Here is a 13,113-nt window from a genome sequence, read left to right on the forward strand (position 1 = left end):
GTGGTGCGAACTTTAAGGTTAGAAAGCATACAGAGTATATTTTCCATTCTCTCCATTCTGTCATAACACATTTCTATAACTAAACAAATAAATAATGGAAATGTTTATTTTTACCAAAAGTACGTCTGATTCATTGTAACATTGCGGAATGTGCGCTTTCCGGGAGTCTGAAAGGCAGCATACGTGTGGTCAAGTAACATTTATAGTTTCTGATAAAATGAGACTGGAGCATTAACGAGACTTATATTCTACATAACACATAGTGTTAAGCATATAAAATCAAATGAGTAACAAACAACCGTCCTCACTTGGTTGAAAACAAATTTAGAGCAGTTATTCGCTGATAAAGACCGTGTGATGCGGTCGAAAGCCTGAAAAAGCCAGTAAGGCAACATTTGAGTTGACACTGTTTTTCCCATATAGATAATCGTCTTCCTTAAATCCACAGTTTCTTATCAAGGTTAAGGCTGACCACTTTGTATTTACTTTTTATATTTTTCATTTAAATACCAGATAATATTCCAGATAAAACGCTTAACGAGTTTTTAATGTCTCCCAAAATAATTTGTAACCGCCATTCCCAAGAAAATCTCCATTAATCTGAAAACAAATCCACTTTCTGATGTGCTCCTGATAAAGGAATCAATTTGCTTCTTTGAAGCCTCTTTTGGACAGCAGGTCATGAAGTCTGGTTGAATGCGATGTTTTGTAAAATGCTGTGGCTTGAGAACAGCCTAGTTTCACAGCAGCACACAACAAGAGCATTAAGGACACAGAAACAACATTTTAACAAATGCTTTTTGTTTGAGTGCAAATAAGTACATGCGTGATTCCTCCTGTTTTACATTATACAGGAGTCATTTGTTTTGGGAGAAAAAAAAAGAAAAATCCTTTATTACAAAATGCTCATGTTTGCAAAAGTATTTCTGCCGATGAAGGAAAAGGAGATGAAAGAGTTCAGTCCTATGAAGAAATGTGTGAAATAACATCAAGACAATAAACTCTTTTCAGTGTGTTTAAACAGAGTGAGGTAGTGAACTGAAGATACAGACGGTTTGTTCTATTTTTTATTCGGTCCAACAATTTCTCACCAGAACATTGACAACAGACCATTACAGTTTGTTGTTGTGGGTATTTATGAGCATATTTTGTGCTTTGCACCAGCTAGCAGCATTGGGCAGCTGTCCGGAGAAGATAGCAGACTCTTTGCATTATTGATTTGAACATATGTTCCCTTCTTCAGAGTGACCATATGTCTAAGCACCGTAGGAATTTTCAGGTACAAGTTAAACAACTTATTTCATGTATAGAAAAAAACATTCACAAATGACTGCAAAGTAAAATAGCAAAATGTGAATACCCTACTATTCTCTGTCAATTGATAAAAAGTTCTTTTTTAAGTCTATATATAATACATAGGAACAAACAAGATGTTTTACAAATATTTTAACGTCCATAATAGTTTGCATAAGTATTTCATCACCATTCAGCTTTATTCAATTGATTCCAATTTCTTTGCTGTCATCAATCAGCATAGAAAAATGTCTGTTATTTCCCAGGTCCATGCCTGTCTTGGTTATACTGGTGATTGGACTTCCTGTGGTGCTCACTCTGTCCATGCCTGCAGTCAGAGGGTGAAGCTGAGAGATGCCTCTGTTCTGAATCACTGAGATCTCGTTGTTTTTCATGGCCAGGCTGTTGGTGATGGCTGTTGCGTAGCGGTTCCAAAAGCCAGGGTCTACATTCATGGCTCGAGCTGCCAGGTCCTTCTGAAACATCTCCCCAAACTTCATGGCCTCTCCACCCAGTAAGGCCATGGGGTTCTCCACCGACAGCCGCCTGCCTCTCCTGGCTGGTGCGTTGTTCCACATGTGAGTTCCCATATGAACCTGAAAATGACATGTATTAGAATTAGTGCATGCTGTTATTCTAAAATGCAAAACATGGATGGTCCAAGTGAGTATCAAGCCCCTGATATTAAAACAGCTAGTGCTTTATTCTCCCTATTGAGCTATGATTCTATATGCCTATATATTCCATTCTATATGTTGACAAACTGATAGGTCTTTTGAAAAATGCTAAATCGTTCCAAAACACAGTTTACTGACATTTCAGATGTATTTTTTAACTCTTTTAATGTTTATATCAGGGTTCGAATAGTATAAGGTTTTTAAATGATTCAGAGGCGATCAGTCAATTAATCAATCAGTTGATGAACAATAAATTAATCAAAATTATGAAAATTCATTAATAATTTGAGTAATTCTTTAAGCAAATGTGCTAAATAGTTGTTATAGTGTAATAGTGTATAAGTGGATATATTTGAGAATGAATTTGTCAAAAACAGACAATTTGCCGGTTCAAAAATACAATTAAATAAATGAAAAACTCTTCAGGGTCTCCCTCAGCCTCAGCCATGGGACTCTGTAACTCTCCAAACATGCTTTTGTATTAGTCAGTATCTTGTTGCGCTAAACAGGGGATTATAAATTCCAATGTGGATTCAGCAGACTCAGATTCAGACTTTTATTTTAAAAGGTGCCAGAAACACCTAATTTCCTAATTTTCTTACGTTTCCTGAAGTGGAAATGTTTTCTTAGAAGAATAAATATGTTGTAATGTAGGGGCGCCTTAGTGGCTCACCTGGTAGATCGCATATCACATGGACTTGGTCCTAACCGCAGCAACCATGGGTTCAGATCCGACCCACGGCCCTTTGCTGCATGTCATCCCCTCAGTCTCTCTCCCTGACTTTTCTGTCTATCTCTCACTGCATCAAAAATAAAAGCAAAAATGCCCCAAAATATAACTAATATATATATATATATATATATATACAGTGTTGCTCATAAAGTTGGAATAAAATATTTTTTACCTCTTTCCATGAAATGATTGTGACAATGTCATTTATTCTTGACAGATAAAGTGTATATCTTCTCAAAACTTTAGTAGTCAATCTCTTCCAAACATATCACAATAAAAATTAAACCACAATTAAACTGAAAACAAAATTATTCCAACTTTATGGGCAACAGTGTATATATATATATATATATATACTTGTAATGTAGAAATCATACACTTTTTGTTAACAGGGGGATGGTGTGTGTTTTAACAGGAAGTTTGACAAGTATTTTATTTTACGAACTGGCTTCACTTAGTTTTTCTTCACTTTTCCTTGGGTTTTATGCAAGATCAATCCTTTGCTTTTCTTTGTTTTTATACAAGAGGTTATGCTGTTGCCATGTTTGGTGCATTGCATTAAAATACAATACAACACAATCCAGAGTTAGACTCACTACACTTGTAGTCAAAACATTCAAAGTTTTCATTTTTAAGATTAATTAATTATTAATTTGTTTATTCAGCTGTAGTTGCGGAGTATCCTCCATTATCATATGACTCTATACTCTAGTATTTCATGAAAGGTTATTTACCACTAAATATCTCAACAAAACCTACATCTCAGCTTGAATCTGGACAGAACAACAAAGTCTGTCATCTACCTTCAGATTGCCTTTTGTGGTGAAAGCTCTGCCGCAGATGGAGCAGACAAACGGTTTCTCCCCGGTGTGTGTGCGCTCGTGGATCTGTAGAGCGCTGGCCGACGAGAAGTTCTTCCCGCAGACGTTGCAGTTGTGCTGCTTCGGTGTCCGTCGAGGGGGCGCGGGGCCGAGCAGGGAAGTCATGCCCGGGCTGCCGACTGACGGGTAAGCCGGAGGGATGTGGACACTAAACGGCGGGTGCTGACCTTCGCTAAGGTTGTTTGGTTGACTGTGACTGTTCAGCTCGTTTTTTATGAGGCCTGATGATGTGCTGGTAACCATGCTTGGAATGTTTTGACCTGCAGCAGAAACCCAAGTGCACAAAGGAAACATAAATCAAAAAACAGAAAAATATTTGAACTTTTGTAGGTTATGACAATGTCTCTAAATGAATACGTGACATGCTAAATGTACCTCTGTCTCTGCTCAGCTGGAAGGACATACTGTAAGTAGCCTCCTCTTTCACACACAGTTTACTGGGTTGTATTCCTCTCCGCTCCTGGGCTGCTGCAGCTGCCGATGCAGAGGTAGGAGACTCAGATTGCTCTCTCTTCACTGAGGTTGCCAAAGGCTCTTGAGATTCTGGCATGCTGTGGTTCACTGCAGGTGATTTGATCGTCACGCCTTCTGAGTTGCTTTGAATCGGAGATGCAGATGCATGAGGTGAACAGGAGGATTCTGACACATTTGGGCTGTTTACACTGGAATTCTCCACCATTTTCTCTGATAAAGCGCATTTAATATTGAGTTGGCTGCTGTCATTGAAGCCGTTTGTTAGGGGTTTTAAGCCGAAACAATGGTTTAGGTTTACAGTGGAGTCTACCATCTTCATTTGGTTCTCCAGAGCTGCTAAACTTGAAACAATGGCGAAGGGCTTAGGAGGAGAATTACAAGCAGAGATCAAGGGTTTAGAGGGACTCACACCTTCCTCCATATTTTCTACCTCCTCCTCCTCTTCCTCATTATCATCCTCCATTGAAATGTCATCGATCAAGTCATTGCCATTGCTGCTGAGACTGTCAAAGCTCTTCCCGTTTATGGAGATGTCGCTGTCCATCTCCTGCAGCCTGTCCACCAGGGCCGAGTCTGGAATCTGCCCCACCATGTGCATACGGATGTGCTGCTGAAGAACAACAGCGTTGGTGAACTTCTTCTGGCAAATAGGACATGAGTGTTGCACCTGAACCGGGGGATTCTCCCTGTGAACGCCGATGTGTGTCTTCAGGTTGCCTTTGGTGGTGAAAGCCCTGGCGCACACTTTGCATTTAAAGGGCCTCTCCCCAGTGTGAATGCGGTAGTGCATCTTCAGCGCGCTCTGACAGCTGAGGACGCGGTGACAGAGGACGCACTGGTTGGGGTCTGTGATCTTTTTGTCGATATTCTCCACCAGCTGCTGAAGCTTTGAGGTTTCAGAGGTTTGCATAGAATCCAGGAGGCCGCCAGACGGGAATTTAGTTTCGTCTAAGCTGAACAAGAGGGTTGGAGAGTTGGGGACGGGGGAAGCTGAGGTGACAGGTTCAGGCGTGGTGGCCACAGATGGGATCGTAGTGCTGGTTGCTTCTGTTACCGGGTTGGCTCTCAGTCTCAGGGTGCAGCTTTGGGGCAGGTGTACTCCCTCTGTTTTCAGTATATTGGATGCTTCTGTCTCACGGTTTGATTGAGGAGACTCTGAAACAGGAGAGAAATGAGCCTCACTGCCTCTGTGGTTAGGTGACAAAGATATACATTCACCAGGAGCTGGCTGGTAGGGCGACTTAACGGATGGTGTTACACTTACAGGGTCATTTGAGCCTCCGATACTGGTAATAGTGGAGGAAAATGGAAGACCCATGGTGGCTGGCAGAGTTGCTACAACGGGTTTGCTGTCCAGCCACGAGGAGACTGGTTTTTCTGGAGGGATGGACATTCCATAGGGAATCCCAGAATTTGTTGGCACATTGTCTAGATATTCTGGCACTGGGTAGGGGTTCATCTGAACATGAGGATACTTCTCTTTATGCCTCTGGAAGTGCACCTTTAAGTTCCCTTTCGTGGAGAAGCGATTGCCACAGATGTTGCATTTGAAGGGGCGCTCTCCTGTATGGGAGCGCAGGTGGATCTGCAGAGCGCTGTCGCTGCCAAACACTTTGGCACAGAACCTGCATTTATGTTTGAAGAAGGGTTCCTCTGGGCTGGGCTTCGTTTCAAACAAGGACACGTTAGGCAGTTTCCCTTTCCTGTGCTTCATCAGGGCTGCGAGAGGGTCAAGTGCATTAGCTGTGGCAGCGATGCTAGCCAAGGGATTGGGGAAAATGACGCTGCTGGGGGGGCTCTGAGGTAGAAATGGCAGGCTGGAGGATGAGCTGAGGAGGCCACTCTGCCCCAGGGACAGCGAGCTGGAGGAGCTCAGTGTTTGAGTGCAGCTAATGCTGCTGGTGTGTGAGCCTGTGTAAGGAGGAAGTAACGTGGAGATGCTGCTGCTGCTGTTGCTGCTGCTGGACAGAGATGGAGCTGAATTTTCTGGGGGAGCTGAGGTACATGTAACGTCTCTAAAGTTGGACTTCCCACATACAGTCTGTGACGGGATATTTTGTGACTTTTCAAGCACAGAAGACAAAGAAACAGCAGCCTGTCCGTTAACAGTGGATGGCATCGTCCCTGACAGTGGCAGGATGGGAGGAGGGACGATGCCTTGGGAGGGGAAGGGGTTAGGTGCCAGAGACAGGGATCTGGAGACCGGGTTTAACGCAGCTTGTGTTGGTTGTCTGTTCATGATGGCTACCTGGCTGCAGATCTGCTCAATGAGCTGCAGCTGGTGGACCTGTTGTTGCTGCAGAGCCAGCAGGTGCTCCAGGATCACAGGGATGGCTGCTGAAGCCGCTTTCCCTCCTGCGCCGCTGCTGTTGATCCCCTGGGAGAATTGGGCCACAGCAACTCTGGTGCTGTGAAGGATCTCCAGCGTCACATTTGTACTCGGCATGCTGTAGCTGCCAGCTGCTGACATCTGCGGGGAAGTGGACTCAGCTGAGTCTGAAGGCTGAGGGCTGGAGGTTGTGGTGTATTTGTCCTGAAGCTCCATGGCTTGGTCCTGCTCCCGGCCGTCCTCTAAATTATCCACACTGTCATTGTCGTTCACCAGCGGCTCTCCCAGCTCAAAGCAGGCGTCTGCGGACTCGGCTGCGGATGAGTCACTGGACGCAAGGCTGGGAACCGGAGAGGGTCCCAAAGGAGACTCCTCAGGAACAGGCATCCCTTCATTGTCCTTAACTATCAGCACCAAGGGATCCTCAGTGCAGACCTTCTGATGTTCATTCAGTTCAGTCCAAGTGAAGAACTCTGCGCAGCACTTGTCACAGATGTGTGTTTCCTCACTGTGGCAGCCTCCACTGGTCGCCACTCTCTCCATGATGCCTGAGAAGGAAACAGAAGAAGATTAAGAATACAAAAACTGATCATTTATTGTCCTGATATTTCACCAGAGGGCCCAATTTTCCTTTATCACACTGTAATTAATCCCCACACGCCCGCTGTCGAGTCCATCTTTCCAAACAACACATGTTGTGTGGACAAGCATTGTTCAAACCCACTGAACTTCAGATTCCACAAGAGACCCCAAAGTGTCCAAAGACAACAAACATGTCGAGTTGAATCACAAGACGGTTTGTTTAAAATTATGCTAAACACATCTGGAAACAGATCATTTGAAGACAAAGAAAACATCTTAGATTTCTGTATTTCACCCAAGACAATTAGAGTAAATAGATACACGTAACACCGTCACAGAGAGTGGAAAATATGTTTGTTTTAACTACACAGAGGAAACTTAGGGGGAATACCAGATAATAATAACTTTATTTTCCTCTGTTTATATCTGATGTTTGATTATAGAATAGATAAAGTTTTCCCAACTATTTAAATGTTTACACATGTTCACGTTATTTTCTGATCCCATTTTAAAACACAGGATTCAACAAACCGCATACAAAAGTCACTTCAAAGTGTTAGCAGAGGTTTTTGTTTTCAGATGTTTAATAAGGTTTTCTGACCGCTCAGACAGATAATGAAATTCCCTACAGTACATTGATTTTAGCTGCATTCACACATTTAAATAATGTGTTTAATTTTTAGCCAGAAACATTTGCATGCTTCACATGTGTTGGTCAAACACTAGAACATTGTGTCTTTATTTTAAAGAGAGGTTTACTGCATCAGGGCAGTTTAGTTACTCTGAGTAACTGGTTTGATTCTCAAACACTTTCCTGTCATTAATGGGTTTTTTAATGCAGTAAAGCACAGCTGTTTGAGAAATTTTATAAATTGATTATTACTGTATCAGTGATTGCGTTCAGACAAATAAACTAAACTTGTTTTTTCCCATTACCGACAACACCAGGCAATTGATAATCGATTAAGTCGATACATAAGTGATTGGTGCAGAGGAAAATAAAAATAGAAGAAACCAGAACATCCAGGATATAACATTTGGATTGGTTATCAATCCTAATTTCTAATGTCAATCCACTGTTACTTTTTTAATCTTTTTTTTTTTTAAATTACAGTTAATTATATCTGCAAAATCTCTTTATTCAAAACTTCTATTACAAAAACACTGTGTTTTTCTTCAGCCTGACGTTGATCTTTAGACTCCCTCTTTCCCTTTGTCCTCTGTCAGTAGCTGGTTTCTGACGTTCTCAATGAAAAGAATTCAGACTTTAGGATCAGTGTTGCATCTGTTCAGGCTTTGGCCCATTAGGAAACAGACAGCGAGACCAGATGGAAAGATCCTAGGAAATCAATAGTAAATTATTGTTTGACACACTCGGGCTTCCCTCCACCAATTTAAGAATAACAATTCAAAAAGGAGCAAATTTACATTTATTTAGGTCTGATGATGAAATTTGACTTTTTTTTTTTATTCAATATTTTTGTTTGTAATGTGACAATAATTTTCTTATTTCATGAAAAATAATGTACTTTCTGACACATAATCATGAATCATAAAATAAGTAAACAGTAAGACCTGTGTGTGTGTGTGTGTGTGTGTGTGTGTGCGCTTCTGAATGCGCACATAGTTTGTGTGTGTGTGTGCGCGCGCATATGTGTGTGTGTCTCCAAGTGTAGTCAGTATCCTCCAATTATCACCATGTTTCACCTCAAACAAAGAGTGAGACGTCTGTTATATTTACAATCATGTGAACACACTCGGCAAATCCTCACATAAATACACAAGTATTAGTGATGTAATAGGTTTAACTGACAAACTACAGGCTTTGAATCTAAACTGACATTTGACACAATAAAAACTCATTTGAACATGTTTGTGCTCAGAGAAGAAAAGTGTAACGAGAGCTGAGAGAGTCAAACTCATCAGAGATAAATAATCAGAGTCGTTGGCTCTCTGAGTGGGTGGTCTGAAGATCACCAAGGCGATTTAGCAAACACAGGAGCGAAAACACTATCACTGTTTTAGTTCAGGATTATGTTTGCACTTTGTAAGATTTACTTCCAATGAAAACAAATGAAAGATCAGATTTGATTTAAGGTTCTGAATATATTTCCAAAAATAATAACACAGATAGGAATTTATTTAAAAATGTCACCCTCACTCAATCCATACTGTCAGGAGCAGCAAACAGATTTATGTCCGCTCCTCGCTGTGTGGTTTTGGACGATGGAGCTGCAGCTGCAGAGCAAACAGACTCTCAGCTCCAGCGTCAGAGCCTCTCTGCCTCTCTGCCTCTCCGTGTGACCTCTGGGCTGCAGAGGTCAACGGTTCAGATGTACTAATTGTATTATGATCCAGACACGGAGCACTTGCCCCCTCGCAGGGTGGAGGCTGACAAAGGTTAAGTCAGCAGGCTCAATCAAAGCCCAGCTCAGAGTGGCGGAGCCCCCTGCCTGGCTGCAGGGCTGTGGGAGGGCCCGAGTGACGAGGGCCTCCTCTGCACTCAACACCTTTTCACAGCCACAAATAATCAGATATTAACATAACACTGTTTAAAAACACGGAACCAGGCTGTGATGGATGGCGGAGTTTCAAATTAAAGCGTTAATGTTTTACAGGCCTTTTGACACAGAGAAAAAACTGATGATAGTGCCTTAAAAAATGTATAAAGTCAACATTAATATATATACATAATATATATATATATATATATATATATATATATATATACAAAGATGTGAAATGAATCATATTACATTAGAATAATTACATTTACACTCTATCAAATAGAGTCTGGTGGGATTTCTTTTTTAAAGATTTTGCACCAGATTCAGTGAGCGCAGGCCAAACTCAATTTAAAATTCTGTCAATTTTAGGATAAACATTTCATTCTGATCCATCAGTTCAAAGGTTAATTTATCTTTAAAATATTAGTGCTGATATGAGTTAGTGCTCAGCTGTTAGAGCTGATTAAAGGGTTCAAATAACACCCAGGCTCTGCTGCATGTCCACCAGGAGAAAATGAAGTTGTTTAATTAAATATTAAAATATTGGAAAAGTGTGTGAGGCTTCTGGTGTTTCATAACATAGCCTGGCAATGTGATTGAATAATGAGATCTTGTTACAAATAATATGGAAAATGCTGATAATTATTAGTAATAATTGAATACACTCCTGGAAAAGTGTAAGAAACACTGGAAACTGGGAACTGAAATCTTCACTATCTGTTGTTTTTTTATTATATTTATGAAATTATTTGTACTGGATAGATAGAATATGTTAAGAGCTCACCATGCATGTGAATACATTAGTATTGGCTGATTTAAAAAAAAATAATGAAATAACATCCTACTTTTGTTAAGGCCACATTTTCATTTCACATTATTTACTCCTGCTTTATGATCAGTGTTTCTCATTAAAATTCAGTTTAAATAGTTGTCATGGCGACCTCCAGCCAAAACACACAAGAGCCTCAAACATAATCTGAAGAAATAAATCCTCAACATTAAATTTAACATCAAGTGGCGACTTCCATGAGTTTCTTCTGTATTCTGATGGAGTTTCTCGGCAGTGATCCACAGCAGGCCCCGTTCCTACCCATCGCCCCAAAAGCTGTTAAACACACATGAAACTAAAATATGATTTAGTTTTGATTTGGTCCATTTATATTCTAATACAGTCTCGGTTTATTAAATTTGAATTTTGATAACAAAGTAATAAAATATGAACTGATTAATTCCCATTTTGTGTCCTGATCAAACTCTTTCCGTGCTTTTAATGACAAGTTTCATTTGGCTTCAGACTTGTTGAGGTTTTTAATAAATAAACGATGTTAAAATGTAAAAAAAAAAAAAAAAAAAAAAGAATCATTAGTAAACAGGAAAGTGTGTTAATCTTCTGTTTCAGAGTTTATCCACCTTTGTTTGACATTTTCGGACCTCAAACCATCATCAGCGTCACTTTTCGTCATGTTCCTGCACTAAACTCCTTTAAATGAAGCTGCCTTCAGATGATAGTTGTTCTTGTTGTTGCTAGTGATCCGGTAAAAGTCGTAGAAAACCTCCGGGACACCTACCTTCACTGCAGGGTAGTCCGGTGTGTGCGGCTCCCTCGTCGGACATGAGGTGCTGCGGCTTGGCTTGCTTGCGGCGGGACATGTTGATCCTTCTGTGCGACTCGCTGCCGCCTTCCCCCGAACCATCTACCAGCAGGGACTGGGACCCTTCCCGGGGAGCGGGGTCGGTGAAATAGGCGAACGGAGGCTGCTGTTGATGCCCGTGTGCAGATTGCGCATGTCAGTGTAATTATGATGGAGGAAAGGATAATGCTTTTACGACTCTCGCTGCCCTTCTCGGGGTGATTGGCTGCGCTCCAGCCAACTCACGCTAGATATGGAAATGAGGGATGGGGTTTAATAATAATTAGTTCACTTCCTGTCCGGTGAGCGGCTGCTTTTACGCACAGCAGCTCCCAGCAGCAGCTCCGACATGGTTCAGTCCGACCTGAACTCCTGTGAGTGTCTCGTGCGCTTTGGAGCAGCCGGATTAACTTTAATGCTGCATCTCGGTTTTAGTCCGTTCAGTCTGAAATCTGACTTGTTTCCGTTTTGAGATCTAGGATGAGGTCGTGTCCAAAGAGACGCTCCGGTCTGATCTGACTCCTCAGGCTATGGATAGATGGATGTCCCTGTTCAATCCCTCTCCGCACGCACGCACGCACGCACGCACACCCACACACACAGACACACACACACACACACACACACGGCAGCAGAGCAGGAGCACTTATCCTTCCACAGGAGGAGAGGTTGTCTGTTGAGTAAAACTGCGTAAAGTCCAGAATCGACGGTAATTTTTACGCAAAAGAAGAAAACCCCTCACAATTCAGATTGAATTTGCGCGTGAAATCAAACTTTGTGCGTAAAATAAAGAAGCTCGCTCAGGTCGCGGATAGGTCCTATCTCGGAAGTGAGACTCCCTGGTTTTTCTCCGAGGCTCCAGCACTCTCCTCGTTGCCTCCGCCTCCGGTCCATCATTAGATGCCCTTCAGCCGGCTGCGATAGGCTACTGCCAGGATACCACAGGAGGTGTTGGAGCCCGAGCTTCATTTGTTAACGACCTCCCACAATTTGGCGCCATAAAAGAGTGAAAAATGTCTCTGTTCTGGAAAAGAAATCTTCCTTTGGAGAGATGATCAGGGATGTGAGGAGAATAAACCACCTGAACTCTCTTTAGATTTAAAGAAGCAAAGTTTAAATAGGATAGAGATTTGTATTTAGGCTCACTAGACCTCCATTTTTGTAGTTTTTACACAAGTTTTGGTGCTTGGTTGAGACACAATCACCAAATACTGGTCATTTTTTTTAGCTGCATAAAAAAAAATCTAAAAGGTAAATGAAGCCGAATAGCAAAGTGAATAATAAAGTCTGTTCACTTCCACAGACTGTAGCTATTTCAAAGCTCAGGGAAGAATGAAGCATACTTCACCAGAGCTGTAATCCCTCTTCAGGCATTGTTCCAAAACTTGTAATTATGTGGTATTAAAAGATGCAGCTGGGGGAGGACAGAATCAGCTGTTGATAATTGCAAGTACTACACAACAGCCTGGTATTGATCGGTATGTCTCCCTTTCCCCTGCTATGGAGAGATAAGGAGACCCCACTCCTGCCGGAATATAATTTCTTCTGACCTATCAGGTTTCCACAGACTTATGATGAATAGCCAGAGTGGCCGAGGGTGCTTATCTGGAAACTCAACCCTCCTTGATTCGATATTGATTCTTTGTAACCAACAAAATCAGACTACCAACTACTTGACCATGATCTCTTCCAGATTCTAACTTGGTCTCCACCAACACAGACTCCACTCACGGCCGTGAGCACCACTTGAATTTCATTATAGTGTACATCTGTTAGAGGAACACATAAATCAGTGTGTTTTGTTTATAAGATAAACGAGACCAATTAAAGATCAATAATTCATATCCAATAATCAATTATTCTAAAACGGTTCAGTTTGTTGTGCTGAAGGAAGTACGGGAAAAAATGAAATTACACCAAATATAGACACTGAACAGAGCCCTTTCAGAATAAAAGACACACAAGTGTTATGTGCAGTATAAGTACACAGATACACAAATAATAAA

General features: G+C 41.5%; 1 protein-coding gene across 1 annotated transcript; it reads right to left on the reverse strand.

Annotated features, from left to right (window-relative positions):
• Positions 1 to 1,054: 1,054 nt before the first annotated feature.
• On the reverse strand, positions 1,055 to 11,980 carry sall3b (spalt-like transcription factor 3b). The gene is made up of 4 exons (XM_023394810.2): positions 11,045 to 11,980; positions 3,960 to 6,935; positions 3,507 to 3,844; positions 1,055 to 1,889 (listed from the first exon to the last, which is right to left on the reverse strand). The coding sequence occupies exons 1-4, from the start codon at positions 11,124 to 11,126 to the stop codon at positions 1,497 to 1,499; spliced, it is 3,789 nt and encodes a 1,262-aa protein (XP_023250578.1). The 5' UTR covers positions 11,127 to 11,980; the 3' UTR covers positions 1,055 to 1,496.
• Between the last annotated feature and the right edge of the window lie 1,133 nt (positions 11,981 to 13,113).

The sequence above is a fragment of the Seriola lalandi genome, unplaced genomic scaffold (genome assembly GCF_002814215.2).
Source record: "Seriola lalandi dorsalis isolate HSWRI2012SDOR001 ecotype SW California unplaced genomic scaffold, Sedor1 jcf7180002054954, whole genome shotgun sequence".
Lineage (NCBI taxonomy): Eukaryota > Metazoa > Chordata > Actinopteri > Carangiformes > Carangidae > Seriola > Seriola lalandi.